The 27,210-nt window shown below is 35.9% G+C and overlaps 2 protein-coding genes and 1 long non-coding RNA gene across 8 annotated transcripts in view; 2 read left to right on the top strand and 1 right to left on the bottom strand.

Annotated features, from left to right (window-relative positions):
- Positions 1-8,558, top strand: part of inaE (inactivation no afterpotential E) — a 264,162-nt gene extending 255,604 nt beyond the window's left edge. For all 5 annotated transcript variants that reach the window (XM_083121266.1, XM_083121265.1, XM_083121263.1 and 2 more), the window contains one exon: positions 152-8,558. In XM_083121266.1, the coding sequence (XP_082977392.1) occupies positions 152-1,615 (1,464 nt within the window). In that variant the 3' untranslated portion in view covers positions 1,616-8,558. The remainder of the gene's footprint in view (positions 1-151) is intronic.
- A 2,578-nt stretch (positions 8,559-11,136) lies between these two features.
- Positions 11,137-27,210, top strand: part of LOC145986814 (uncharacterized) — a 268,487-nt gene continuing 252,413 nt past the window's right edge. The window contains exon 1 of the long non-coding RNA XR_014441612.1: positions 11,137-11,362. This is a non-coding gene — a long non-coding RNA (uncharacterized LOC145986814). The remainder of the gene's footprint in view (positions 11,363-27,210) is intronic.
- Positions 15,372-25,188, bottom strand: LOC145987359 (uncharacterized). Of its 2 annotated transcripts, none has more exons than XM_083121887.1 (8): positions 25,048-25,188; positions 23,637-23,740; positions 21,217-21,237; positions 20,962-21,000; positions 19,970-20,005; positions 19,036-19,074; positions 18,541-18,573; positions 15,372-15,623 (listed from the first exon to the last, which is right to left on the bottom strand). In XM_083121887.1, the coding sequence occupies exons 2-8, from the start codon at positions 23,689-23,691 to the stop codon at positions 15,487-15,489; spliced, it is 360 nt and encodes a 119-aa protein (XP_082978013.1). In that variant the 5' UTR covers positions 23,692-23,740; positions 25,048-25,188; the 3' UTR covers positions 15,372-15,486. The 2 variants fall into 2 exon arrangements, with proteins under 2 accessions (XP_082978013.1, XP_082978014.1); XM_083121888.1 differs by lacking the exon at positions 25,048-25,188 and adding an exon at positions 24,880-25,001.

Raw genomic sequence — 27,210 nt, 5'->3', positions numbered from 1 at the left:
AGAATATTCTAGAGCTTCAGATAGACTTAATTTCATACGTATTTATCTTGGAACCACAACATGTAAATTATTTTTATCAAGTTTATGAGGACCATCATAATTAATTTTCAGTTCTGTATTGATTTTCACTGTTGTGCTTTTTTGTTTTTAGGTTGTAACTAACATTGGTCCTGCTAAGCCGCAACGAGTGGTTACATCGCAGAATAATTCTACCGTGACATCTGTGGAGAATTTTGATTCTGAAAAATGCCACTTACTGGCAAGTTCCCCAGGTTCTCCCAAAGCAGTGACACCACCCCATAAACTGTGCCTGGAAACCAGCTTCACTTCCTTGAGCCCCGATCCAACCAACAGCAACATCGCCAGTTTGCATTCCTCCAACGGCAGCCAGAATGGAAACGGGAAGTTGAACGGACATGTGTCGCCATTTGCCTTGCACCCTATATTGTCCTGGGAGTATGCATCTGTGTTGGAGGAACAGTTGCTTGCCACCATGAGGAACGGAACGAGGCCCAACCTTCAGAACTTCATGGCCCCGAAGGAGGAGAAGGTTGACTTGATACACGACGATTGGTTCGGTTTAGCTCCGTTAGCTACTCCGGAATCCCTCTCAGAGGTCTCTAGCATCAGTTCCAGGGCAAGCTTCGTGAGCGGATTGAAAGAGAAGACGATGAGCGTGAGCAAGCTAGAAAATCTTTTGATCTACTCAGACCATCATCCAAACGGAGTGGTAAAAGTCGGATCACGACTCTCGTCACCTCGTTTGCAGAGATACCGTGTGCCAAGTGAATCCAAAGTGCCGAGCTGTGATATGTCATTTAAAAGTGCATCTAGTCAGGATCAGTTGAACATATCTTTGCAGCCATGTGCGAGAAAGGCCAACGTGTCAGAAACCGATTCAGAATCGCCAGACATTAGTTTCGAATCTGCACAGATGAGCCTCAGTAAATCTGGAACCCCAGATTCCTTTACTGTGGTCGATATCCATCACAGTGATGTCGAACAGGCATCTCCTCCGGTCCGAAAGCACCCTATGTGGAAATCGAATTCCCCAAAACTTGGCTCAGGTTCTCCGAAACAAGTGACTTTTAATTTAATCGGAAGGGGGCTCTCGGAACATGTCAGGAAAGATGACTTTGTTGGACAACCCAACGGGAAGTACGATCCGGTGTATCCTTACTTTTCGCATCAGCAAGAATATGGCGTTCCACCACTAAATATCCCTCATTATCACTACATGACGAACACTCCACCTAATTCTCCCCCTATCCACACACTAAATTCTAACTCGCATACTGCAAGGACAGATATCTCGACCCCAAGTCCCGAGGAGGAGAAATACTATTGCGCTGCCTCTCATAATGGTAACCACGTTAAAGGCTATAGGCCTTTGAACTTACGAAGCTCCATTGTTAGGCAAAATGGGACAAGCGAGACATCATCTCCCGTGTCTACACCTGAATACAAATACAGTGACTTACCGAAACAGCCATCTGCCTCTGCTAATCAAAAAACAATATCTCCTCTGCCGTTGTTAACAAACTTAGGAAATGTTGAAAAAGCAAACTACTCTCTTCCTTTGAACTCTGTATCCAAGGGAGAAAGCAGCGTTTAAGCTCCTCCTAGTGTCTTTCATACATCGAGTGAATTCTTTTGCAGTATTTGTCATGAGCCATCAATTGTTTATGAAGACAGCTTTGTTACTTTTTACATAAACTGAATTTTTCCAGTTTCAACTTGTTGTTAAACTTAACTCAGTAGCAAGTTAAAGTAGCTATGGATATGTGTATGTTAATTTATTTTCTATTAATTTCATTTTTCTGTGTGTACTTGTTGGTCAGTTCTTACGTTTTGAGAAGACAAACATTTTTTTTTTTTACAGTGGATACAGAATAATGACTTTTGTCCCTCCATTTCATAAATTACCATGTTAAATGAAAGAAAAAAGATTGAACATATGTAATATCATTGTAATTCAGTGATGTACTACGTTTTTTAGCTTCAAATTAGTAAACATGCTAGCATTTATTACTACGGTAGGTTCCTATACAAATGACAATACCATTTCCGTTGCAACACATTTAGAGTTTATTTTATTTTTTTCTCTTGTGTTGTTTCTCAATGTAATTTATATTCAGCTATGCAAACTTATGCAAAGTATTATTTTTCATGTAACACAATATATACTAATGATGTGGAAGTGTGCATTCTTAAAATATAAGAAATGTAAGGTTTTTATTTGTATTTTTCATAGTATTAATATATAAATTCACAGGAAAGTACAAATTTTTGAATGAAATGAAGAAATACTTAGTTTTTTTTATAGTAGATGTTATATTATTTTTCCATTATATTCCTGAAGATATTTTTTTTTTTTTAGTTGAGGAGTTCAAATCCTTTTGATAACCAAAAGACAATTATAAATAACAAATAAAAGACAGACAGCTAAACCATAGTTATGTAAGAATCCTCAGTGTAAGAGAAAATTGAGAGATAGGAGTCATTATAATAATGTGTAGATGTGTGATTTTGTTTTCTTCAAATTAGACTATAGTCTAAATATGCATAGTTTCACACACACTACTTTCAATAAGTGAAAAAAAATGTCAAAAAAAATAGTCTCAGGTTGTTCAATTACGGACATTAAAGAATTTAAATGTACATACGAGGTATCAAAATATGACAACATCTGCAATTTAAGCATTAATTCTGTTTTTGCTGCACAATTGGCTGAGAATTAATGATAATTCAGTGTTGAGGATTCTCACTGTCCTGGAAGTACTGGGAAAGTCCAAGAATTTTGAAAATATTTCAAAAAACTTCTTCAAAAAGTTAGGGAAAAACATTTTTTTGTACTGTACTTGCCATGGTTTGGCAATTTATATATAAAATGCTTTTATAGTTTATTGTTATAATTTATTTTGCACACTGTTGGATAAACTTTATTCTTGTGAATAGCAAGTGTAACCTGACATTTAAAACTTTGTCATTAGCATGTTAAAGCAACATAAAATGGTCTGGACATTTTAAAGTATTTTACAGTAATTGGTTTTGTGAAAGAACAGTGGTAGCTATGGCATCGGTCTGTATTTAACATAACCTGGGAATATCCAACAAAGTATCACCTGAAATCAAGCTCTAGTCTTACAAACTGACATTTCAAGATACACGAGAGTTATAAAAGATGTTCATGTGTGTAATCGTTAATGAAGTTAATGTTTGGTTAAATTAATTTCCTAGATTGTATGTATTTTTCGTATCTATGTATTGTGAACGAGCAGTGTGCCAGAAGCATTGATCGTTACATCAGTATCAGACGATATAGGTATATCACTGTATTGGTCTATCAGTCAAGTAGCCAATAATTTAACTGATCTGGTATTTCTGAAAATTTCATCTAATTTAATACAAAATTCTTCCATTTTGTTATTTCGTCAACAGATATAAAGATGTAAATCATGTAGCTTGGTTTTGTTAATAAACACCCATTGGAGTCCTGGTTGCATACATTACTTAAGAAGGTGAATAAATCATTTAGGTTATTCAAATTTGACATCAGTTCAGTATAATTCTTGGTTATTGCAATCATAAAGTTTTTTTAATTCTTTATTGGTATCAGCATCCATATCAATCCATCCCTAATGTACATACTTACATTATTTTTTTTTAAATTTAGGATATTAAGTAAGTTATACACTAATGTCTGATTAATATATTATTAAAGTAGAGAATAAAACTGTAAACATAGTAAGGTGTCTGAGTTTAAAAAAACTACATGTGTTTCGTACTTTAACGTGCTTATATGTTAATAATAAACACACTATCCAGTAGGCTATTTATTGAATCGTGTCAAGAAGCTTATTCTACATTTCAGTCGCCATGATCTTCTCATGACATCACTCATGTTGCCAGAACATATAATTGTTTTATCACTGTAAAGCCCATATGTTACATCTCCCCCCTTTTACAAACATGATAATTAATTATACATCAGTTACATAGTCTTTCAAGAATTTTGGTTCCTTTATAAGTCTACCTGATGTAGTATATACATTTCCATTACTTTCAGACTTGACATCAGAAGTAATATTAGGTACATTTGGATTAGTTACATTGACAGTTTCATCATTTACATTTTCCTTGCTACAATGATTTGACTTTGAGCTTTGATCAAGTTTACCATTGACATAATTTTGATTTTTCTCATTATTTGGTTTCTGTTCTAACAATTGTTCGTTTGTTTTGTTTTCCTGAAGGTGAACACGATTTCTACGAACTACCTTACCATTCTGTTTCTGTACAATATATGATCTTGGACTGTTATCTACAGATAATATTTTTCCTGACTCCCAAATATTTCTATCAAGGTTTCTGATCATTACATTATCACCTCGATTAAGAGGTTTTAATGATTTTGAGTTTTTATCATACCAACTTTTCTGCTTTACCTGATTTTTGTATAATGCATCTCTAATTCCTTTAAACAATTCAGGATTCAACAATTTGTTAGACATATGTAATTTAGTTCTTAAACTTCTACTAAACATCATTTGAGCTGGTGATAACCTAATTGTTGCTAATGGTGTGTTTCAATATTCCATAAGCCTCAGATAATAATCCTGTTGTCATGTTTTGCTTTCCTCATTATTTGTTTTGCAATACCAACTGCTCTTTCTGCCATACCGTTACTACTGTGGTGATGAGGACTTGAGAATACACACTGAAAATACCATTCTGCTGCAAATTGTTTGTATTTTGCACTATTGAACGGATTGTTGTCAGATATTACTAATTCAGGCACACCAACATGGAAAACACAAATTTTAATTTTGCTATCACTTCTTGTATTGATTTACTTTGTATAGGTAATACTTCTATCCATTTAGAATAAAAGTCTATCACAACAAGATATGATTTGTTTTCAAATTCAAAAATATCACACCCTATTCTTTCAAAAGGTCTATTAAGTATTGGATGTGGCTGTAGAGGTTATTTTGTGTTAGCCGGTTGAAACTTTTTACAGACTTCACATTGCGCTACGACTTCTTCAATGGCCTTGCATCATGGCAACTGAAATGAAGAATAAGCTTCTTGGCATGATTCAATAAATAGCCTACTGAATAATGTCTGTGTGTTTATTACTAATTTATAAACACGTTAAAATACAAAACAACATGTGCTGACCAAGGCAGCATACATTTCAGTAAAAAACAATTAACAACGTGTCGTTTCAACCCTCTCTTAGGATCTTCATCAGATTTGAAACAAAACTAAAATGAAATAAAGTTCAAACAGGAAGATATGCATGTACATATATTATTGCATACATTATTTCATTTTAGTTTGGTTTCAAGTCTAATGATGACCCTAATAGAGGGTTAAAACATTACATTGTTAATTGTTTTTTACTGATATATAGACTGCCTTGTCAACATATGTAGTGTTTTTTTCTGTCATGGAAACAAGGCTTAATCATATTACCATGTTTAAGTTACCAATAAATTCATTAAAGATTTACATTGTTTAAAATATGGTATTTCAAAGTGATTGTTTTGTTCATTTTGTCAAGTATGTATTTTCTCCATGCTTCTAATGTTGCTATTTATCACATCATATGAGCAAACTTACTTTAAATTATCATAAGACTAGTAGAGGGAGGATAGTTGATATTTTGTAATAGTTTTCAAGTGAGATACATCTTAGAATTAATGGTTTTCTTATTGAACAGGTCAAATTTAGACATTATTCACAGAAATGATTTTTATAAAAATCTGCAGTACCATTTACCACTAAACTCCATGGAACTTCTAATATATTAGAGAATAAACAATACTAGTGATGGCATAGGTAAAGTAAGTAACAATTCATAAAATACAATAGAAAAATAATTCTTGTATGAAATAATAAACAAAATGAAATCCACATCTGAGGGTAGAAATGATAGTTCCGTATCACTTACATTTACAGAATACAATATTTTGTTGGCAGAAAAAAGAATGCCCTACTCATTAATTTTGATGGCCCCGTTGTAGATTCTTGTAGATTTGTAATGTTAAGTTTTTATTTATTTAGTTATTTTGTTCAATTCATTCATATTTATTATGCATACTTGCGAATTTTATATATGTGTATGTAAAAACAGGCCAAACACCAATTAGATATTTAAATGAAGTTGTCTAGTCAAACGTACATCAAATATGTAACAAACTATATTTAATGAACATGTTTCAGTATACAATACTGGTTTAACAAGTCTTTTTGAAATCTATACATATATATGTAATTTACTGCAGAAGTTCTAAAATATGAAATAACATTTTAAAACCTTAAAAAAAATTAGGCATTTCTCAGCATGTATTTGACATAATAATTATCCAGGATTAAATATTACTTAACTAAAATAGCTAATAAATATTTTACTATGTAACTTCATTAAAAATATTTTATGTAGTTCAGAACAGATTGAATAATATTAATGGTATCTATCTACCTCTAAATTCAAGCTTAAAGATATCTATATATGCAAGAATTTTTTAAATGAGCTCTGAAATAATCCTAAAGAAAAAATGACAGTTTAAAATACATTTTAGCCAGTGCTGCCATTATGAGAAACTGGCATTTACAAAAATATTGTTTATAGTTCATGAATAATAAATTGTATTGGGTCCAATGATGCATAAAAATTGCTTATGAAAATATTTTATGCACTGTTGTAAATATATGTATATTATATGTCTGTACAGTTGTTGAATACTATTTTGAATGCATGAAAATTGTCCAAGAACATGAAATTTTGTGGTCAGGCTCGTATAAGAAGAAGATATTAAACATTATGTGGCATGAATAAAATATGGAATAGCAAAAAATTCAAATTCTAATTATCTTGTCTTTTGGCAGGGCATTTTACTATTTAAACATGTCTTTATTAACAATCTATGATTGTGTACCTCACTGATAAGCAGCATTTTCACTTTTATATCTGTCACATTTTATAACCATACCCTATCATTTAACTGAGTGACATTAAGTACAAGAACATTGATTGTATTACCTTTTTTTCACAATATTTCTTTAACGTCACCTCTGCAGATGTGAAATACAAGGAATAATATTTGTGAAATAAAAATAAATTTACATAATTATAACAGATGTGAATTTTGGAAGAAAGTACAGATACAAGATAAATATTGACATCATATACTCACTATAAAGGGGCAATAATTATGTAGAAATTGAATTTGTTGTGTGTGTAAAAATTCAATTCTTGGTAAAATACTTATTCTCTAAAATAAATTCCTCTAACTTTCTTAATTTTCTTAAAAATAATGGTGCGTTGAAAATATGTGAAACATTATTAAAAGTAAAATTAGAGAGAACTTAAGATTCAAAGGTGAATTCTCAGTAAATATAGAAAGAAAGGTTATTAATTCAGTACTTTTATCATTATAGCTTGCAAACATATTCACTCAGAAATAGAGAATTATTCTAAAATAGTTGTGGGTCCAGAAATTTTGTAAGGGAATGAAAGAGAAGGTCTATGGCTTATTTCACTTAGACTTAGTCGTCAGTGTTATATTTTGAGGCTAGTTGGGCCAAGTGGAGAGGAAAAGTTTTAATTCGCACCAACTTTACTTTGGGCAAGTGACTGATCTAAGCATATTCTAATATATTTTTTAAAATACTTTGATAATAAATCTATGACAAATTTTAGAATGAGGTGTTCATTAGCTATTATACTGAAAGAAAAAGTATAAGCCAGAGAGAGTATATCTTGTATGTTCAAAATTTAATGTTCTTGGAAGAAATAAACAATTCCATTTCATGAATTAAAGCAGAAAGGCACAATGAAATGTTCAATTGATAAGTACAGAAGTTGGACTTACTATCACAGTCTATATTGACATTTTATGACATGAAATTTTTTTCTAGGAAACTTTGTCAAGAATATTATTTCTTCTCCTACGTAGTGCTACAGAATCATGCTAGTTGGTTCATGTACAGTGCTCAAAGTGAAGGGGGATGATATCTCCTGGCCAGCAAAATGTATGCAAAGTACCCCACCCCCTCCCTTCTGCAAGTTGTCTCATTGTCACCGAGTTAAACACAGGAGCATTTTCCGCAGGTAGCATCAAGGTTCACCCAAACATCCCTCTTCTTCGCTCCCGACGTAACACATTCCACTTCAAGCACTGTCCATATGCATCAGTTAATGTGAAATACCTGTAATATTAGTGATGTTCCACTATTTGGCAGTAACATTGCTTCATAAATTATTTCCTCATGCTCCATCTAATGATTTTCCTTTATCATTTTGTGTGTAGAATATGAGAAACTCTGAACAAGATAATAATATTCATAAGCATCACTATAACTTGCAGTTTCGTATTTTATATTTTGTTAGAATGAAAGCCTATGTTTATAAACCATCAAGTACTAGTGTTGTAAATATAATACCCAAATAGGATATATTTATATTCATGTAATACTATATTTCATGTAGCTCCTTATTCATGAACATATGTAAATGTGTATTTAAAAAAAATGTAATTGTTATTGTAAATTACAATTGAATATTTGAAATAAAAACTCAAGAACACAGAAGTGAGTAAGTACTGTTTGTTGGCCGTATAGGGCTAAGCCATTACTTATGTACATATTAGAAAGTATCGGTTTGAATTCAGTCACTTTTCCGAAGTTCGGATATCTCTTGAGGTCAGTAACATACCACGTGGCATTTTCACAGCATCTAAATATCCCACAAAAATAGGCAATAATTAGGCTGGAGAGTTCAATGAACTAACCGATTTCTAACTACGCATTGGTAATGATCAGGCTGGAAAGTTCATACGAACTAACTGATCACTGATTCTAAACGAAACGAAAAATAAATACCTCGCACCTCGGCCGCTATCGGCATTCTCCGAACAGTTGCTGCCATCTGTTGAGTGGTCTTTCGGAAGGGTACGTGCTCCGATGTCCAGTTTTCCCCCTTGCTTTTTTCGGCTTCTTCCGTCGAGCTAGATACAACACGGGAAGAATACAGCAGAGGGAGTTCACTGCGCCAGAGGTGCCCCAGGCTCTCGCTGCGTAACCTGGTGAGCTTTTCTTGTCAACAGACGTGGAAATTGGGAAATTTTAAGCATTGTGAAGACTTTATGAAAGAAAATAGCTGCTTTGTAAAATAACTATATTGAAATGTAGTGTTTTATTCTGCAGAATAGAAAACAAATTGAAAATTTTCCGTTTTTGGTTGGGGGTTCGTGTGCTCCGTGAACCCCCTTCAGGCGACGCCTCTGTCCACCACTCCCATATGATTTCATCACAATGTATTCCACTTTGGAGCCACAGTGGCTTAGTCGGAAGGGTGCCTGACTGCCACACGGAAGACCCCGGACTGATATAAGGTCGGATTTTTTCCGGCCTTGTCCCCGCATAAAGGGGTTCTGGGAGCTAAAGGCAGCCAGAGCGTGGTGCTGATCTCATCACCACCTACATGGTCGAGATCGGTAGAATGTGTGAGGCCCTACCTCTACATCCCCCTATATATGCCTCATGGCATGATGCAAAGTGCATGGGGTGTATTGAACTTTAATCGTCTGTCAGAAGGGCCTTCCAGATGGCGTAGTGGTAACGGCGTTGCCTTGAAATCAAGGGGTCTCGGGTTGGATAGCCTGTGGACACTGGCATAGGCAGTTTTTTTTTTCGGGAGAGCTGAAATTGTAAAGGTTGATAGTTAAATGCTGCTTTCAAAGGGGGCGGCGTACACAATAAAAAAAAAATCCTAAATTTATAGCTTTCTTCTCCCAAAAATCGCAATGGGGGGTATTTTGTGTGGTGTTTGAATTTACAACTCTGGTTTTTCCAGAATCTTCACTGCTTTTATTTCAAAATGTTAATATTCTTAATATTTCGGAGGGGGCTGTAGCCCCATAAGCCCCTCTGCGTACGCCAGTGCCTGTATGCACACAGTGCTTAGGATCCCACTTTAAACTGTAGGTCCAGTCCCAATTAACCTATCTGTGTATAAAGTGGACTTGAAGGAAACTCAATCTAAGGCCATCTAATCATGAGGAGTGAGGAGTGCTATAGGCTCCAATAATACTGGCGATTGCACCGATTTCCGCAAGTGGTCAGAGTTAAGGATGAGTGCTATTTTTGGAGAGGGGAAAATAATCGGGTGAGACAAACGAAATTTGTCAGACTTTTGGTACAAATTTGTGTAAGGTCCAGGTCCAGCCCTGATATAATATTTCTATGCGAAAAGTTGATTTGAATTGTTTAAATTGCTTTAATGTTTTCACGTATCATACTTCTCAGGGGGGGCAGCAGTGTCCCCATTTAAGAAAATTTAAAAAAAGTATCGCTCTACCCATGTTGATTCATATACAAGCACAGGCCCCCCCCCCACCTTTTCCCAAACTGAACAAAATTTCCCTTCAACCATGAATTTCCACTGCAATTATAATGGGGGCAGAGTAAGATTTCATACCTTGCCCTTCACTCGTAAAAACTCATATTTTATACCTATTATTATTATTATACAAATAAAATTGAAATTGAATTGAAAATCTTTTGGCGTTGTTGTCAAGTTCAGACTTGAGTCCACTATTTAAATAGAAATTGGATTCATCTTGCTTCCTTTCCATAAGCATATATCACTTACTTTGCTGATGAACAGTTCTCTGTATTTTTGTACTTTTCTCCAATGCGCAGATCCTTCGTGGCATCCCTCATTCACGCTACAATTTCACCCATCAAATTATATGAGGTTTTTCATCTCAGGGGGCAAGTGCCTCCCTGTCCCCTCTCTGCGGGCGCCCTTGTATATTGTCGTAATGGCATTAACCTTTGAACCGGTGATTGGACTTTAATTTAAAAGCCCAGCTTTCAGTGACATCTACTGGAGACTTTTCGCAGTTTTAATATAACCACCTGCAATGACTCTTAAGATAGTCCAAAAGTAGTACTGATTTTTTCACCATCTATGTGAAACAGGTAGCATATTTAATTTATAACAATTAATTAAAACAGAATATTTTTTCTGGAAACCGTTTACAGTTTCGTCATGGAGTCATAGATGTCGTTGATGCATTTTTAAAGCTTTGATTTTATTTACGTTGAGTGTCGGTCCGCGTATTTCGTTTGCTGTCGTCTACAATGTGTCAAAATTGAAGTTTTGTGACAGTTTCTGGGTGGAATTCATTGGTAAAAAGTGTATCATTTATAAGTATCGGAAAATGTAGTATTCGATGTGACAAGTGATTTGTGTTGGCAATTGAACTACGACGAATAATGTCTGATAATTTGTGGTCGGTGCTCACAGGTCTTTTGCTGCATGTTACACCCCTTCCCCAGCTACAAGGTAAGTGCTTGTTGAAATGTAATGCTTTGTTTCTTTCTAAAGTAGCTACTTGTCATTGATGCGTAAGCGTAGACAACATTAGTTTATATCTACGTGTAGATAATATATGTTACGACATTCCAGGAAACACAATGTATGCATCGTAATCAATTAGACCGATCTCAATCTATGTTGACGACATGGCGTCCATGATAAGTTTGGTCTAATCAACATCGTGGTCCGAATGAGACCCTGATAAACCTGACAGCGAGTGGTTTTTGTGCACAAAAATTAAATATGTGAATTACATAGAATTATGCAAGCGAGAAGTCCTTCCACACGTAAGGATAGATTAATTATTAGAATATTGGCAGGTGTTCAAAATGGATTACGCAACCACCCCCTTCCACCAGTTCAGGGGTGCCCCCCCCAAGGCCAATGGCGCATCCCCCCCAAATCATGTCGTGCGTCCCCACCAAATCATGTCGTGCGTCCCCCCCCCAAATCATTTCGTGCGTCCCCCCAAATCATATCATTCGCCCCCTTAAACCATATCGTAATCGTCACAAAATATTTAATTACGACAGCGTGTCTACTGAAAGTAATTTATTTCTTAGCTTTACTGAACATTATAATTGATCTGCCGCTCCTCCATAAACAGGGGTGCCATCTCTCAAGAGCACCCCTAAAATCGTACATCATAATCGAGAATATCGCGTGAATCCCACTTTAAACTGTAGGTTCAATCCCGATTAGCCTTAGAGTGCATAAAGTTGACTTAAAACACCAAATCAATCAATCGAGAATATCGCTTGTCTTTGTAATGCAGCTTTAGTATAAAAACTTCATATTCATCTCATTAAAGCGCCAAACACACATCGTAGCAACACAAATTATTGCGAACGAAGAGAGCAAGAAAATTTTTACATCCATTTCTTTGCAGGTTTTGAAGAATATTAATTTAGTGGAGTGTCAATACTTTCTTGAGATCCCGAGATATTTAGTCTTTTCCTTTTCCAGCTTTTCCTTTGGCACATTCGGGGTTGAAAACGTGTGGATGCTTTATCGCTAAATACAATCTCCAAAATGTAATGTTGGAACACTCTCTCCACTACAGAAATCCCTTGACTATCTAAGATTTAACACTTTGTCAAGAGCTTTCTATCTCCCCCTTTAAATTTCATACTCAATCCCGCCACCAAAATTTCCATGCCAATTTTACACTTACTGTTGATATTGAAGAGTGGATATTGCCTCCTCCAAAAACTTAATTCTCAGTCTCTACACCAGAATTTCCGCAACAATCTAAGACAATAGTAATACACAAGAATTGGATACTTGTTCGTCCAGTACTGGAATACTGCAGTCCCATATGGAATCAACAGTACAAAACATGGAAAGAGGAAGTGGAGAGCGTCCAAAGGCAGTTTGTGAAATGGCTGTGCTTTGTGCTTCAAGGTGAACATTGAACATCACAAAAATAACTATACATCTTTATGCAAGCATTTCGGTCTGGAAACTTTGTTCAACAGAAGAGTCGTCAGTGATGTCAGTCATTTTTTTTATTTTTTTTTTTACGGAAACTGGTTAATCACGGCTGTGAGTGTTCTGCACTGTTAGAAAGTATACACTTTTATGTAGGCCGACACAGTGCAAGAAACCGAAAATTATTCTACACGGAAAGGTCAAGGGTCAACACGCATAGGTTTTCACCTTCAGTGCGCATGCAGGACACGGTAAATGAACTATTAAAAACTGTAGGCTTTGATATGTTCACAGACTCACGCAGTGTGCTGAAAAAAAAGATAATCACAACAATAAGTTCATAACTTGATGTAAATATTGTGTACATAGACCTTCATACTTTCATGTATTCTTTTCTTTTTCCTCTCTTGTATCTTGTTATTTATTCACAGTGTATTATGTTCAACATAATTGGGAAATGTATCCTGTACTGAACAAATAAATAATAATAATAATAATAATAATAATAATTTAATGCTCAATCCCCCTCTAACTAAAGTACTCGCCATTAATCTATAACCTAGAGTTGGATACTGTCCCCCCAAAGTTTAATTCAGAATCCCCCTCAGAACCCACGTGTCAATTAAGGCCTAATATGTACGAGTTCGATATCCCCCACCCTTTCGATAATGCCCTAAACACTTTCATTTCTTCATCTAATGGATTAAATATGGTGCATTTAAGGTGTAAATTTTTTTACATATAGTATTTTGGAAAAGATATAAATGTTGAATTTTATATTATTTGAAGGTAAAAGATCCCACCCAAAAAAATCTCGATGGCGCAACCTGCGCCATAAAACCCCCCTGTGGGCACCCCTGCACCAGCTAGTAAAATGTGCATAAAGCACCCCTCCCGCTTGTTTCATCGACGCTGTTACGTGCCACGTAAAACGTCTCCTCGGATTATATTTGCTCCAGGGCTCAAGCAAATGCTCAACTCCACTCCTTTGCCAATTAAGGGCGCCCGCAGAAGGGGACCAGCGGGCACTTGACTCCCTGAGATATCTGAAAATACTTAATACAATTAAATTTTGAAAATATAGCGTGAAAACATAGACAAGAGGTGCCGTGAAAGACAGCAGATTAAGCAGGTGCAAATTTTCCGAGTGCTGGAGAAGCTTTATAAAACTGGGGGAAAGCATCGCTCCCCATTTCCTCCCCCACATTAAGCACTGCTCCTCCCCCAAAGGAAAGAATCCTGAGGTTGTTGCCAATACAGAACACGCATTGAATGGGAATGCAAAAACAGCTTTTGTACACCAACACGCATTATATTATGTAAAAACAGAACGTGTAGCAACCCTCATTTTCACCTAACAATTTTTACTTCAGCAGTGTTTACAAACAACCATAAGTGTCACGAGCTTTCAGTACCGCTTTCAACATCGCTTGATATCTTGATCGAGGATTTGGTTGATAACAGTTCGGCTCAGGGATAGAACTTATTACCTTAGACTGCCGGAAAGGTAATCTTGTATTCTGGGTTATACTAATAAGCGTTATTAAAGTTATATTTTGACCGTTTCGACAAATGTCAATCAAAAACTTCCCACATGTACGAAAACATGATGCAGGAGGAAGGTCAAATGAGTCACGCTTTTACAGAGCTAGGGTGGCCGCGGTGGCTCAGTCGGTAACGCGTCTGACTACCATGCTCAAGGTCCCGGGTTCGATCCCCGGCCGGTTCAAATCCGGGAACTTTTCTAACGGTGGAAGCGGCCCCGGCGCCCACCCAGCGTCGAATAACATGGGTACCTGGGGGAAACCCTGGGGGGTAAAGGCGGTCAGGGGCGTGATGCTGATCACATCACCCCCACTCACGACCGGATCAAGAAAGTGTGGGGCGTTACCCCCACACCCCCTATACGCCTTCATGGCGTGGTGCTATGCACAGGGGAACACTTTTTTTTTTTTTTTTTTTACAGAGCTCAGGAGTGCTCACAGCTGATAATGATTAGCATAATGCACGCAGCACTCTTGTTACTTAGCCGGAATTCTTTCGCAAGCGGCTAGATAAAACGCTACATGTTTATTAGCAAATGTCATTGCTTTGAATCAATCTTTCGTATCTAATTCATAATTTGTGTAGTATATTTTTTAATGTAAATTTTCTCAGCATAGAGTGTTGCACAGCTTTTAAAAGGTCTTCAATTCTATCAAATTTCTTTCAACAGAAATAGATTGAAGTCCAGTATCACTTTCAGGAAGCTAGGCGGAAAACGACACCAATTTACTTTTTGACACTCTGGTAGATTGTCGCTTGTATTGAATTCACGGTGGCTAACCAAGTTCGCGAAAGTGCTGCTGGGGTTGCAGTCTGCAGTCGCATTTTTTTTTAACTGCTTCTGAAAAATTGGAGAGAATTCGATTTTTCAAATGTGTACACACAACTCTGCACTAGGAAAATACCACATTCAAATAGGTGCTACTACGCCTTGACGGAAGCTAGTTTCAAATTTCAGAACAAGAAATCAATGATTATAACAATCATGCTTACTCCTTTACTTTTTTTTTTATTACGGTAGTTCAGAGAACAGTAATTTCTATTTTTGAAATCTTTTTTTTTTTTTACATATATTACAATTCAATAGTAATAGCTTAATAATAATTTTTCAAAATTTATGATTGAAAACGCCAATTTCTGCAAAAACTGTTAAATATCTTGCACGTGTTTTCCGCAGGCTTGTCCTTCTTGCATAAGCAGAAAACACAGAGATAGTCTTCTTGTAAATAGTATTCATCATACTTCGCGCATTCTGAAAAGAGTAATAAAAAGTGTATGGTTTGCAACTCTGTCTACATTTTATAAAGACACTGAAACCAATCATTCGCATATCTTTATTGCACATACACCCTACTGTCGGATTAAAAATTATAGATATTCGAGTTTGGACTCCAATTAAAAATTAACCAGTAGACCTACATAGAAACGAGCTACATCAAAATTTTGCTTATTCAATTCTGAGTTAATCTATGCTAACCAATGTTTTTTCGAGTAGGCCTTCTATTTTTTTGGTTTGGTTTGGTTTGAGTTGGTGTTTTAAGTCCACTTTGTGCACATTAAGGCTAATCGGGACTGGACCTACAGTTTAAAGTGGAATCCGAACCACTATGTGCTTCCACCGGGTATCGAACCCGGGACCCCTTTATTACAAGGCGACGAAGCTACCACTGCGCCATCGGGAGGCCCTGCCTTCTATTTTTATTTATCGTCGTGAAAACTAAAAAAGGGCCGATTTCATTAAGTTTTGCAAGCGATCGATAACTTTAAAATTCTGTAAATCGAAAAAGAGTTGTCGTTTGCGTAAAATTTTAGTAGGGTGCAGGCAGAAAGGTTTTAAACACATTATTAATTTTCAGGTTTTCAAAATTTCTCCAAAAACTGTTTTTAGCGTTTTTGCGAAACAACTTTTTCTTAGTATTGGGTAGACCTACAAATACAATATTGGTCTTCTTTATAAGCTCTTTGCATCTGTTTTTAAAATGCATTATCATTGCCAATTCACATTGCGAAACCGATTTTATACAGAGTTTTATTCAGCAGAGTAAAGCTGTACGCTGAACGTGGCAACAGCGCACAGAGCGATGTCCGTTGAACCGCGGAAATTGTTTTTCAGAAATTATGAAAACATGCAAATTAATAATTGTATTTAAAACCTTTCTGCCTGCACCCTATTAAAATTTCATACCGAAAGGACAACCCCTTTTCGATTTACAGAATTTCAAAGATAGCGATCGCTTGCAAAACTTAAGAAAATCGGCCCTTTTTTAGTTTTCACAACGATAAAAAATAGAAGGCCTACTCGAAAAATGATTGGTTAGCATAGTTTAACTCAGAATTGAATAAGCTAAATTTTGATGTAACTCGTTTTCATGTAGGTCTACTGGTTAATTTTTAATTGGAATCTAAACTCGAATATCTATAATTTTTAATCCGACAGTAGAGAGTTATGGATTATTTTTTAGTGTTATAGTAGTTTAATATTCCATAATATGTATTATATTTTCACGTACTATTCTTCTTTTGGAAACCAGAGACAAGAGAGGCGGATGGGATCTTAACTTTCAACAACTTCCGGATATACCTACACACAAAGCGTTCCATTCATTGTTAATCTTACCTTTAATCAAGGCCCATCCGAGATATTCAGTGAATATGATTACATGATGCCTTGACTTTATCAAGAATAATAGTAATATAAAAAGTCTACGTTTTACTTTTTATTGCAACGTACGCATTAAATTACGTTTAAGCACACCTGTAAAGCCGTAATAAAAAACAACAACACCCTATTAAAATTGCGTTGTGCAAAATTTATTAGGATATCCAAACGAAAATTACCGAATACGAAAAAGTGCTTCTCTATAAATTCTACTTTGGTTTTACATCATCGTTGTCATAGTAGCATTAATTGTTTCGTAGATCAACAACAGTTTGAAAATGTACAGGGTTATTACAAATGATTGGAGCGGTTTCATGAGTTTGCTGTAGCTCTAATATTTGACATAAGGCCATGAAATTTTACAGTAATGTAGAAAAACTAAAAAAGTTTTCTTCTCTTACAGGCGTGTTTCGGATTTCTGTCGGGAGAGCGCAGCACTGAGCAGTGAGTAAAGATTGCAACAGACGTTGAGAAAGCTTATGCTGTGCTGGAATTTCATGCATACCAGTCGGTCAAAACAGTGTAACAACGCTTTAGAACAAAGTTCAAGAAAGACGCACCGATGCCAACTTCATTCGGCGATGGTTTAGAACTACAGGATGTCTCTGTAAGAGGAAATCAACGGGTCGGCCTCCAGTGAGTAAAGAAACTGTTGAGCGTGTGCGAGCGAGTTACACACGAAGCCCACAGAAACCGATGAATAGAGCAAGAAGAGCGCTGAACATTTCACCACCAACCGTTTGGAAGATCCTACGGAAATGATAGCACTGTTTTGACGGACTGATATGCATGAAATTATAGCATAAGCTTTCTCAGCGTCTGTCGCCATCTTTACTCACTTCTCAGTGCTGCACTCTCCCGACAGAAATCCGAAACACGCCTGTAAGAGAAGAAAACGTTTTGAGTTTTTCTACATTACTGTGAAATTTCATGGCAATATGTCAAATATTAGAGCTACAGCAAACTCATGAAACTGCTCCAATCATTTGTAATAACCCTGTATAATTTCTTAACTTTTCATTCTTTATAAACGAAGCGGGTTCTCAGAATCAGGTAGACACTTTATAATTTATAATATACAGCTCTACTCTGGGAGATGTATACGTCATCTCGACGTCATCATTGCTTCAAAGGAAACAGATCCCGTTGCAATATTACTGACAGAAGATTCCATACGGGTAAACAGAGGAATTTAAAAATCAAGCGAAACCAGGGCTGGCTCATTTGGGAGAGCCTCATTTTTAGCTGAAATTTCTATTAAGGTAGACACTGTCTATCCAGAAATATTTTAAAATATAAATTGTTTGTAGCTGGTCCAACAGCATGAATATGACATATTTAACTTCTCGAATTGAAAAAAAAGCAGAGAGAAAGATATATTTATTTGAAGTAGCACAAGTTGTAAGATAGTCGTTTTTTTTCTCATGTCGTCTCAATATATTGGTCGCAGCTCACCACTGATAATAATTGTTTCGTCTATGTGACTATAAATAAATCTGAACTAACTAACCTTTCGGAATTTTCAGAAATATCCTTCCAAGACCTGCAATGAAGAGAACACCACATTTCAATTGCAAACTGCCTATGCTTTGCATAAAATAAGTTAAACTTATATTCATAACATCTACACAGTGATTCCAACTGTGGAACTTTAAAACTGAATTGGCCAAGCTTTCTAGAATTAATAATAACATTAATGCAAGATTATTTCCGTTGTGTTCCGATACACATATACACATATCTTTGTTAAGAAATAGCTGGAATGAATCAAAATGTGTTATTAGCTTAATCTTATACTTGAAACAACTATTCATCTTATAAGCTGTAATTCTCCTACATTGGACAGAGTAACAACAGATCGTGCATTAAGATAATCGCAACATAGACCTTACCCATTGTAAGGCATGACACATACACATCTTTTCCATAAATCTTGTAATAGAAATTAATAAATCACAGAGAAATGGACATATTCATATAAATAATGCAATAAAAACATACATACTGGCATGCTTGAGTACAGTGTAGCCCTTTCCTGGTGCCTCTGTAAGAAAATATTAAAATGTAGGATTAAATAATACTTTGAAATTTTATTATAGAAGATATTCTAGGAAAATATTTGTTTTTGCTGATGTCAGCAAGTATAAATTAAATTCTAGCTCTTCAGGAAAAGATTGGGATGTTTTTCATACACGGGTAAGATGTTATAACTCAGTTTTCTAAAGGTATTATGAAGATATTTTGATGTTGGTTTGTAACTTTAAATTTAAATGGCCCCTCTCGTTCACTCTGCGTACACCTTCCTCCTCTTATTTCTTTCTTGATCCGTATTGTTTTCCTATTTCTCTCTCTCCTCTCTTTTACTCTTTCTTCACTTCTCTTTTCATATTCCATTCTCTCTCTCTTATATCTTCCTTGCCCCCCTCTGTCTTTAATTCCATAGTATAATTGCAGGAAAATACCGAGGAGGGACTTCGTAAAAAGGATACTTCTCCTTGTCCGTGTTACATTTTTGCATTGGTTAGAATAAATATATTAGGAACTGAAGTCCACAATATATTTCCTACCAGATACGCTTTGTATCATTCTTATACTGTGCTAAATTTGTTGGCAAAGACCTTTCCACATATTACTATCCAGAGTATAATTTTAAAATTAATAGATGTCCATGACATTTTGTATCAGGAAAGTACTTAAATATAGGTTTAGTACAGTGCGTTCGTTTTGGCTCTGGGCCGAGATAGCGCGTGAACAACTTCGCACAACTTTTGTAACACAGGTTAATACTCGTTATGCAATATAAATATAATTGTCTACATGCTAATGACATGAGCGTAAATAAGCGAGACGTCACGGGACGAAAATGCCGACATCTGCGCCATGTCACGCGCTATCTCTGCCCACAGCCAAAACGAATGCACTGTAGTATTAACTTGTACCTCCTGGTTTCGCAGTCCGCCATGTTGGTGAGGTATCTGTAGGAAAGAAGGAAGTGTGTTTTTCTTAATTTACATTATAATCATAAACATTATATAAACATAGCCACAACATGCTGAACGTGAAAATATTACTGTATCGTATTTATGCTCACACGTTCTCGTGCCTTTATACAATCGGGGGAGCTTTGTAAACCAATTCCATTTGTCATAAATTTAACAGTATTAAATTAAGGTAAATTATGTGTGTAGGGGAGGGGTTGTTACGTTACATAAAATGTATAAATATCACACAAATACTACATTTTCTACATCTTTTAAAATATCTCTTGAAGTGTTAATTGACTGGTACTCACTCCATTCTGCTTTAGATGATACAGATGTTTATATCACACAAACAAATGCACAATATTCAATCATAGTGCCTACAGTACATTCCCCCCGGCCGAAGCAATGAAACTCCCCTTCGTTCCCAAAACTTGGGAGCTGTTGACCTTCGAAACAGATGCGAAGGGAATTTGCATGATGACATCAAAGTCGTATATTTCTGTCTAAACGGGAGGTCGCAACAGGGACAGTGAAAGAACTTACAAAGTCTAGATAATCTTCTAAGTACTTGCAGTTACTTAGACTTCAGCTCATGAACAAGATGAGCGAATGTAATAGTAATAGCTGCTGTTCATGTTCTGTGGATTTATCCTTAAAGTTGTGAGCTGTCTAAATTTTCACTCTTCACTGCAAACAAATTATACAAAATAGTTTTACCTAATGTCAAGGGGGCCTGATGGCAGTGCCAGGGGGGGCTCAGCCCCGCTGGTCCCTGCCTGGCTACGGGCCTGCAATCGGGTAGTTTACTTTCTTGTCATATTTGTCTTCACCAGTCCATATATAAACTACATATTAATATTTAAACTATGGCATTTCAACGGTATTTTTAAGTATGTGTACACAACACTATTTATTGGTACATATGTATATGAACAACATGCTCATACCTGTTTTTCCTTCAGCAGCGAATTTACCTTTCACGAAATCTGCAAAGAATAATTCAACACATTATTAACGCATCGAAACACATTGTATAAATGTTAACACACAACAAGATTATTACAGAGAAGAACGCTCTTGTTAAGTAAATATATACAGTGTAAAATAAGCCACTTCGAATTTTAGATATCTTTAATTATGTGTAATGACCAGAAAATTCACTTGGATAATATATGAAGCTTCGAAAACATAAATATACTTACTCTTCGTTGGTTTTGTGGCACCTGAAATGAAATTGTAACTTTATATAAATCAGTTAATTTTTACATAAAATTTATTATAATATTAATTACAGATTTATTCAGTATAAATTTATAATCAGATCAGAAGCTTACTTCTTCACGGACACAAACAGAGATACAAGGAAGATTTGTTTATAATTTGCAAAATTAGTGATTAGGTTAATTGATTTACTTTATTTTACTTCACCTTTTGTGCCACTTTTGGCTAATTTGCCATGGGAATGAGTGGTGATATGATGAAATTGATGAATGGACACTCACAAAAACATCCATGCGCAGGCCAGGATTCGAAACCGGACCCCTGGCGTCGTAGCGTGATGCGCTAACCACTCCGCCACGGGGGCCGGCAATTAGTGATTAGGAAGAAAACGCATATTTGTGATACATGGTGGCACACAATAACAAAATTAATTTAGTATATTGAAAATTTTATGAACATCAGTAATAATATTTAAAAAGAATAACTTCTTGCTTTCTGATATTTACTAATAACTACATGGACATCTCCAACACTTGTCAGGTTTATGGAGGTGTATCTCCAATTTGGGGATGTATAACTTGAAAAAATAACATTTTTAAAACCAATTACAGTTTTTTTTATACAATTATTCTTTGCCTTTAAACCAAAATAATGAGAAGTTAGTGTATGACCATGTCCAAGACGTGCAAGACGTAGCTGTATGTATCCCAAAGAATCACTCAACAATTTCACTTTTTAAATTATCCAGTTCCGTGTCCGAAACAAATTGCTTCACTTTTTAAACTGTCTTTGAACTTAATTCCGCAACGCATCCTTGCGTTGCGGAATTTCCGGAAACTATCTCGAATGTTATAAGTAGGGAAAGGAACTTTAGGTAAATAAATGTTTTTTCTGCGATAAGATAGAGACCCTCATTTTTGCCAAAATTCTGATCATAGCTTTATATGTCAACACAGCAAATTTTATTTTACATAAAAACACATATTTTCCAGTTTTCCGTATGTAAATACATATTTTGCGAATTTTCATTTTAAATACATAAAATCGCTCATTGACTTCATCTACCTCGAAATCCTAGGTTTGTTTTGTCTTTGAACACCCTCGCTGGCAGACTTCTGGCACCTCGCCTACGATCTTATTGGGAGAAAATAGCTGTAAGTAGCTGTGGCTGGCTACACGTAACGATAGCAAGGCTTTTTAATGAAGCAATGCAGCTATTGTGGCCGGAAGGCATAAAATTTGACAATGTTCTTCTCTTGACAGATGCTGCAGCTTACATGCAGTGGTCTTGCCGTTAGCTACCCCAAAATGGTGCACGTTACATGTGTGGATCATGCGTTGCATAGAATATGTGAAAAGATAAGAGCTCTTTATCCCAATGTCGATAAACTGGTTTCAAATGGGAAGAAAGTTTTTATCAAGTCGCCTAGAAGAATAGACATTTTTAAACAAAAATGTCCTGAGCTTCCCCTTTCCCCTACACCTGTAGTTACGCGATGCAGATGTTATGTTTGAAAAAATTGTATCTGTTGTTAATGATCTTGACAAAGAAGAATTCTGCAAGAACTGTTGATGGAGCCTTCCTTAAAAGTCGAATTCGCATACATCTCAACAAACCTGTCCATTCTCTCTAATTCCATATGAAAGCTTGAATCGTCCGCGAACACTTTGGCAGCTTCCATTGGTGAAGTCCGTATAGTAGAAACGAAACTGAAAGAACTCACTGGATCTAAATGTACAGAAGTTTTTGGGAAAAAACCAAGGTTTTCAAACATTGTGCCAAATTGCATGTGTTTTGGAAGGTGGTGAAGTAGAGGAAGTGGAAGCTTTGGAAAACTTCAGCGTTAGTGACATTTCGTGCTTCAAATATGCAAGAATTGTTTCTTGTGACGTGGAGCGATCTTTCTCACAATATAAGATGCTTTTTAGAGATAATCGTCATAGATTTACAATGGAGAATTTGGAAAAAACTATGGTGATCCACTGCAACTCTTCCAAAAAATAGCTCGCTAAGAGGTAATCATTTAGAAACTAATTTCAGGTGTTTAAAATACATGTTATAGTTTGTTTTTGTTACCAAATGTTTTTATTTTTGTCACATATTTTCCTGTTTTTATCACATATTTTCAACATTTATGACACATAAAAAATAAATATTTCTGAGTTTTTTAGCACATAAAGTTCCGTTCCCTAGTTATAAGAAGCGCTTGTAGTTGGCTATGAACTTTGTGAGATAACCGTTTTTTTTTTTTCAGGTAAGCCATACACTCCCTTATAGTTTTATTTTTTTATGCATTTCCATCAAGCATGTTAACATTTGAAGAATAATATTTTACAGACATGCAATGAGACGTGTACATCCAAATTATTAAAAAGGATAAATAAAATTCCATATTCTTACTCGTTATTTCTCCAGTAAGAAGGCAGATTAGTATTGCTGTACCCAGGGATCCCATGCCTTGTTGTATACTTCTCTTCCTTATTTGTAATGATGAAAATATTAGGCTAGAAATATAATATTCATATTAACAATAATTTTATGTCTGATTGTGCGTTATAATAATGCTTTCAATTATTAACCAAATAACATAAAATAGTGTTTTTAAAATATTCAAAAGTGACCGTTCAAGGAACAAAAATTCTCGGAAGATCTCGCTTCGATAACAGCGAATTGCTCCATCTGTGCAGTACAAAGAAATTCATTGTAAGGAAATGTGCCATATTTGTATTAGTTTTTTATTTACTGTACGAACACAGTATTTAATTGAGAGATGTGCCATTGTCATTAAAGATGGAATTTCTACAGATTGATCCGCCCAGAATATTCAACAAACACAAATGCATGATGTCACGTGGAGGTCTAATATTTCTTAATAATAATACAGGGTGATTCATATAAAACTGACACATTGCATTATCAATATATGCGAACAAGAATAAAGCTAGCAACAAGTCATTGCATTTGAAATGTGGTATAAATATGGGAGTTTAATAACCTTTACATTACATGCTGAAAGTATCCTCCCCCTTCCTGAAGGCACAGCTGGACACATCGTTACATGTTTCTGGTGGTTCGTTCGAGTAAGCTGTTGTCACTACCGGATATATCGTTTGTAATGCTCTCTTCACTGGTCGAGGACGTGTAGCGTACACTTTTCCATTAACTTAAGATACCTCTACAGGAAGAAGTCGGGGGGGGGGGGGGGGGGCTAAGTCGGGTAATCTCGGTGGCCATAAGTTTCGGAAATTTAGGAAATTATCCGGTCCTCGAAGACACTTTGGATCAGCACCAAGGACTCATTTGGTGCATGGCACGTCGAGCCATCCTGTTGAAATTCCCCTTGACATAGCTCTATGTCATTCTCTTGCTCAACAAACACCATGAAAATTCGTAGCGTGTGTACTGAATTTTCACAGCAACTGAGACAATATGGTTACGAAAGCTACCAAATTCTTCACAACTACGCACTCTGTTGAGAATGTATGAATCTCCCAAGTGTCCCGCGTCATGTGAGACTAACACGGAACATTACGGTGTATTCCTATTGAAATAAAACGTTAATGAAATGTGTTAGTTTTATATGAATCACCCTGTACTATTATAATTTTAGCAGTTTGACCAAATTAATTTTACCCTTCTGTACCTTTCATTAAGTTATCCTTTCATTAAAACTTTAATTGGAGGAAAGATGCTCCAGTGATGTCATGCAACATACGTCACAAAAAGAGAATCAAGAAATATGAAATTGACACAAATACACTGGCTATAATCTTCTCTATGCTTGGTCTATGTATTTAACAACCAGTCTTACCTGAAATAAGTTCACGCAGTGCTCGTTTTAAGAAGTAATTTCGACAGCTTCCGCATTGAATCCAGAAAGAAATTCTCAAAAGTTCACTTGCACTTTCCATACCAGCACTCGATTAAAGAAACTGCGTAATAAAGCTTCACGAATCCTATAATAACGATGAACAAAATAAATTGGAAATTTCAAAGGCAATAACGCAAGATGTCGGAACACGCATAAAGGTAAAGCATAATAGAAAGACTAACGACATCCCAAAATTCTTGAAGAAACAATGAATACGTTGTGCACTAAACCAATTTTAGTATGCATAGAACGTGTGCTACACCCCAACTTCCAGTGATGTAATATATTCCGAACCGATGGATATTGGTTGATCTTATGAGCTTTAATCATAGGATGATACAACCTTGTCGATATTGTTCAACACACTTTAATAAAATGTTTTTGTATGATTTATAAGGATGTTTCCGGATGTTCTAATATCGTGTGAAGAATCAGAAGGTAGTATATACGTATCGCCTTTATAATAATCAGTTCATTGTTCTTTGATACTCTCAACTTCATGCTCGTAGTTTTCTTCGTGGTTCACGTGAGTCATGTGAGGTAGGACTCATGTAAACATGGGGTCAGTGTGGCTCAATACCATTTCTTTACTAATGGTAGTTATATGGAAGATCACGGATATTTATTAGTGTGTTGCAAGAAACTTCTTCAGTTGGTCTTTACAATAAAATTATCCAAACACATACTTGCGTGTTCATTTCTGGAGGTATATCAAGTAAGAAGCCCGGAGTTTCATCATGTGCATCCTGTATTTTAGTGATTGTGACAGAATCCTTCCTAGCTGCAAATTAAATAAAATCCTTAATATAAGCGGCTGTTAAAATGTACGTATTTTTACTGTGGCGAATAGGCCAGTCAACAAGGGATGATTTTGGGGTCTAATAAGGAAAAAATCAGGGAAAGCTGGAGCAAATTTTATTATCTTCCTAAAAGGATTCTTAAAAACATATTAATTTTGCACCCCTGTACCACCCAGGATTTGGCCGCCATCTTTGAAAAATGGCGCCCAAAATCAGTTCTTTGCAAATATCTCGCTTAGAAAGTACTTTACAGCAAAAGAGGTTATGATGAAAAATAATCTACATAAAACTCTCTACAAAAAAGGTTATGTGCATTTTTGTTCTAAGAAGCACCGTTAGGGTGCTAGAGGAGCGAGTAATTTCAGATATTTTTCTCCACTCTATTTTGCAAGAGCGAAAGACAAGGAAACTTTCTTACTAGGTAACTTGAGGGTTTATTTCTTATTAAAATACCTATTCTATTCTAAATGTATGAGCCGCGGTAGCTCAGTCCTGTCCGCCTCCGTGGCGGAGAGATTTTCACAGCAGGCTGCAATGCCAGCGATCCCGGGTTCGAATCCCGGCTAGGACATGGATGCTTGTGTATGTCCGCAATGAGAAAAACCTAGAATATTAGTAAAAAGTGATATGTGTGAAAGTTGAGAAAATGGTGAATGACGGGGAATACTGCCCCTCCCCCCAAACTCCACACCTCTGCGTGAGACGGAACAGAATTGCGTGGAGGGGGGGAAACTACTGTAGCTACTAGCCGTTTACAGGAGCTTGTAGTGCTTCGCGCCGCCCACTCGCTTTATCCCCTTCCCTACTCTAATGCGCGGCCTTGCTCCAGATATTCCCCGGACAGAGTATAGAACAGTGTCAGGTTTTGAACAGGCAAATCTTTGCAATGTTCACAGATCACTGAACACTTTAGCCCAATTTTCTACAGCTACAAGGCCCCTTGTGGAACCTTGAAGGCGTTCACAGAATATAATGCGAAGAAACTCTGGCGATGCAACTTCCTTGTCTGGTGATACCATCTGTGAAACTTTCAGAGAGTGGTTCAAAGAGGATCATAAAGAGAAGGCTTTTTAGTTTTTCACATCCCTACCTCATCAGCTACAACGGGTATGGGACAGTTTGTACTCTGAATAGGTCTTGTGATTTTTTAGTAAAATATTATTTTAAATAAAAACTCTGGATCAAGTGAAAACAATACATCTCTGATTTTCACTTCAGAAGTGACTGATCCAGTGAATTATCTCTCTTATTTCATTCAAACTTGACATTTGCCAAATACTCAACATTGAAGACATTCCAACAT

The sequence above is a fragment of the Lepisma saccharinum genome, chromosome 4, assembly GCF_977018435.1.
Source record: "Lepisma saccharinum chromosome 4, izLepSacc3.1, whole genome shotgun sequence".
In the NCBI taxonomy this organism is placed as follows: domain Eukaryota; kingdom Metazoa; phylum Arthropoda; class Insecta; order Zygentoma; family Lepismatidae; genus Lepisma; species Lepisma saccharinum.
The sequence above is the reverse complement of the archived record's forward strand: the minus strand, read 5'-3'. Positions and strand labels throughout refer to the sequence as shown.

Excerpts from the sequence above, each read along its gene's own strand:
- LOC145987359 (XM_083121887.1), bottom strand. The coding sequence starts at position 23,691 with ATGGGATCCCTGGGTACAGCAATACTAATCTGCCTTCTTACTGGAGAA. Across the intron at positions 21,001-21,216 it reads TGCCACAAAACCAACGAAGA|ATTTCGTGAAAGGTAAATTC; the intron begins GTAAGTATATTT and ends TATTCTTTGCAG. Across the intron at positions 20,006-20,961 it reads CGCTGCTGAAGGAAAAACAG|ATACCTCACCAACATGGCGG; the intron begins GTATGAGCATGT and ends TCTTTCCTACAG.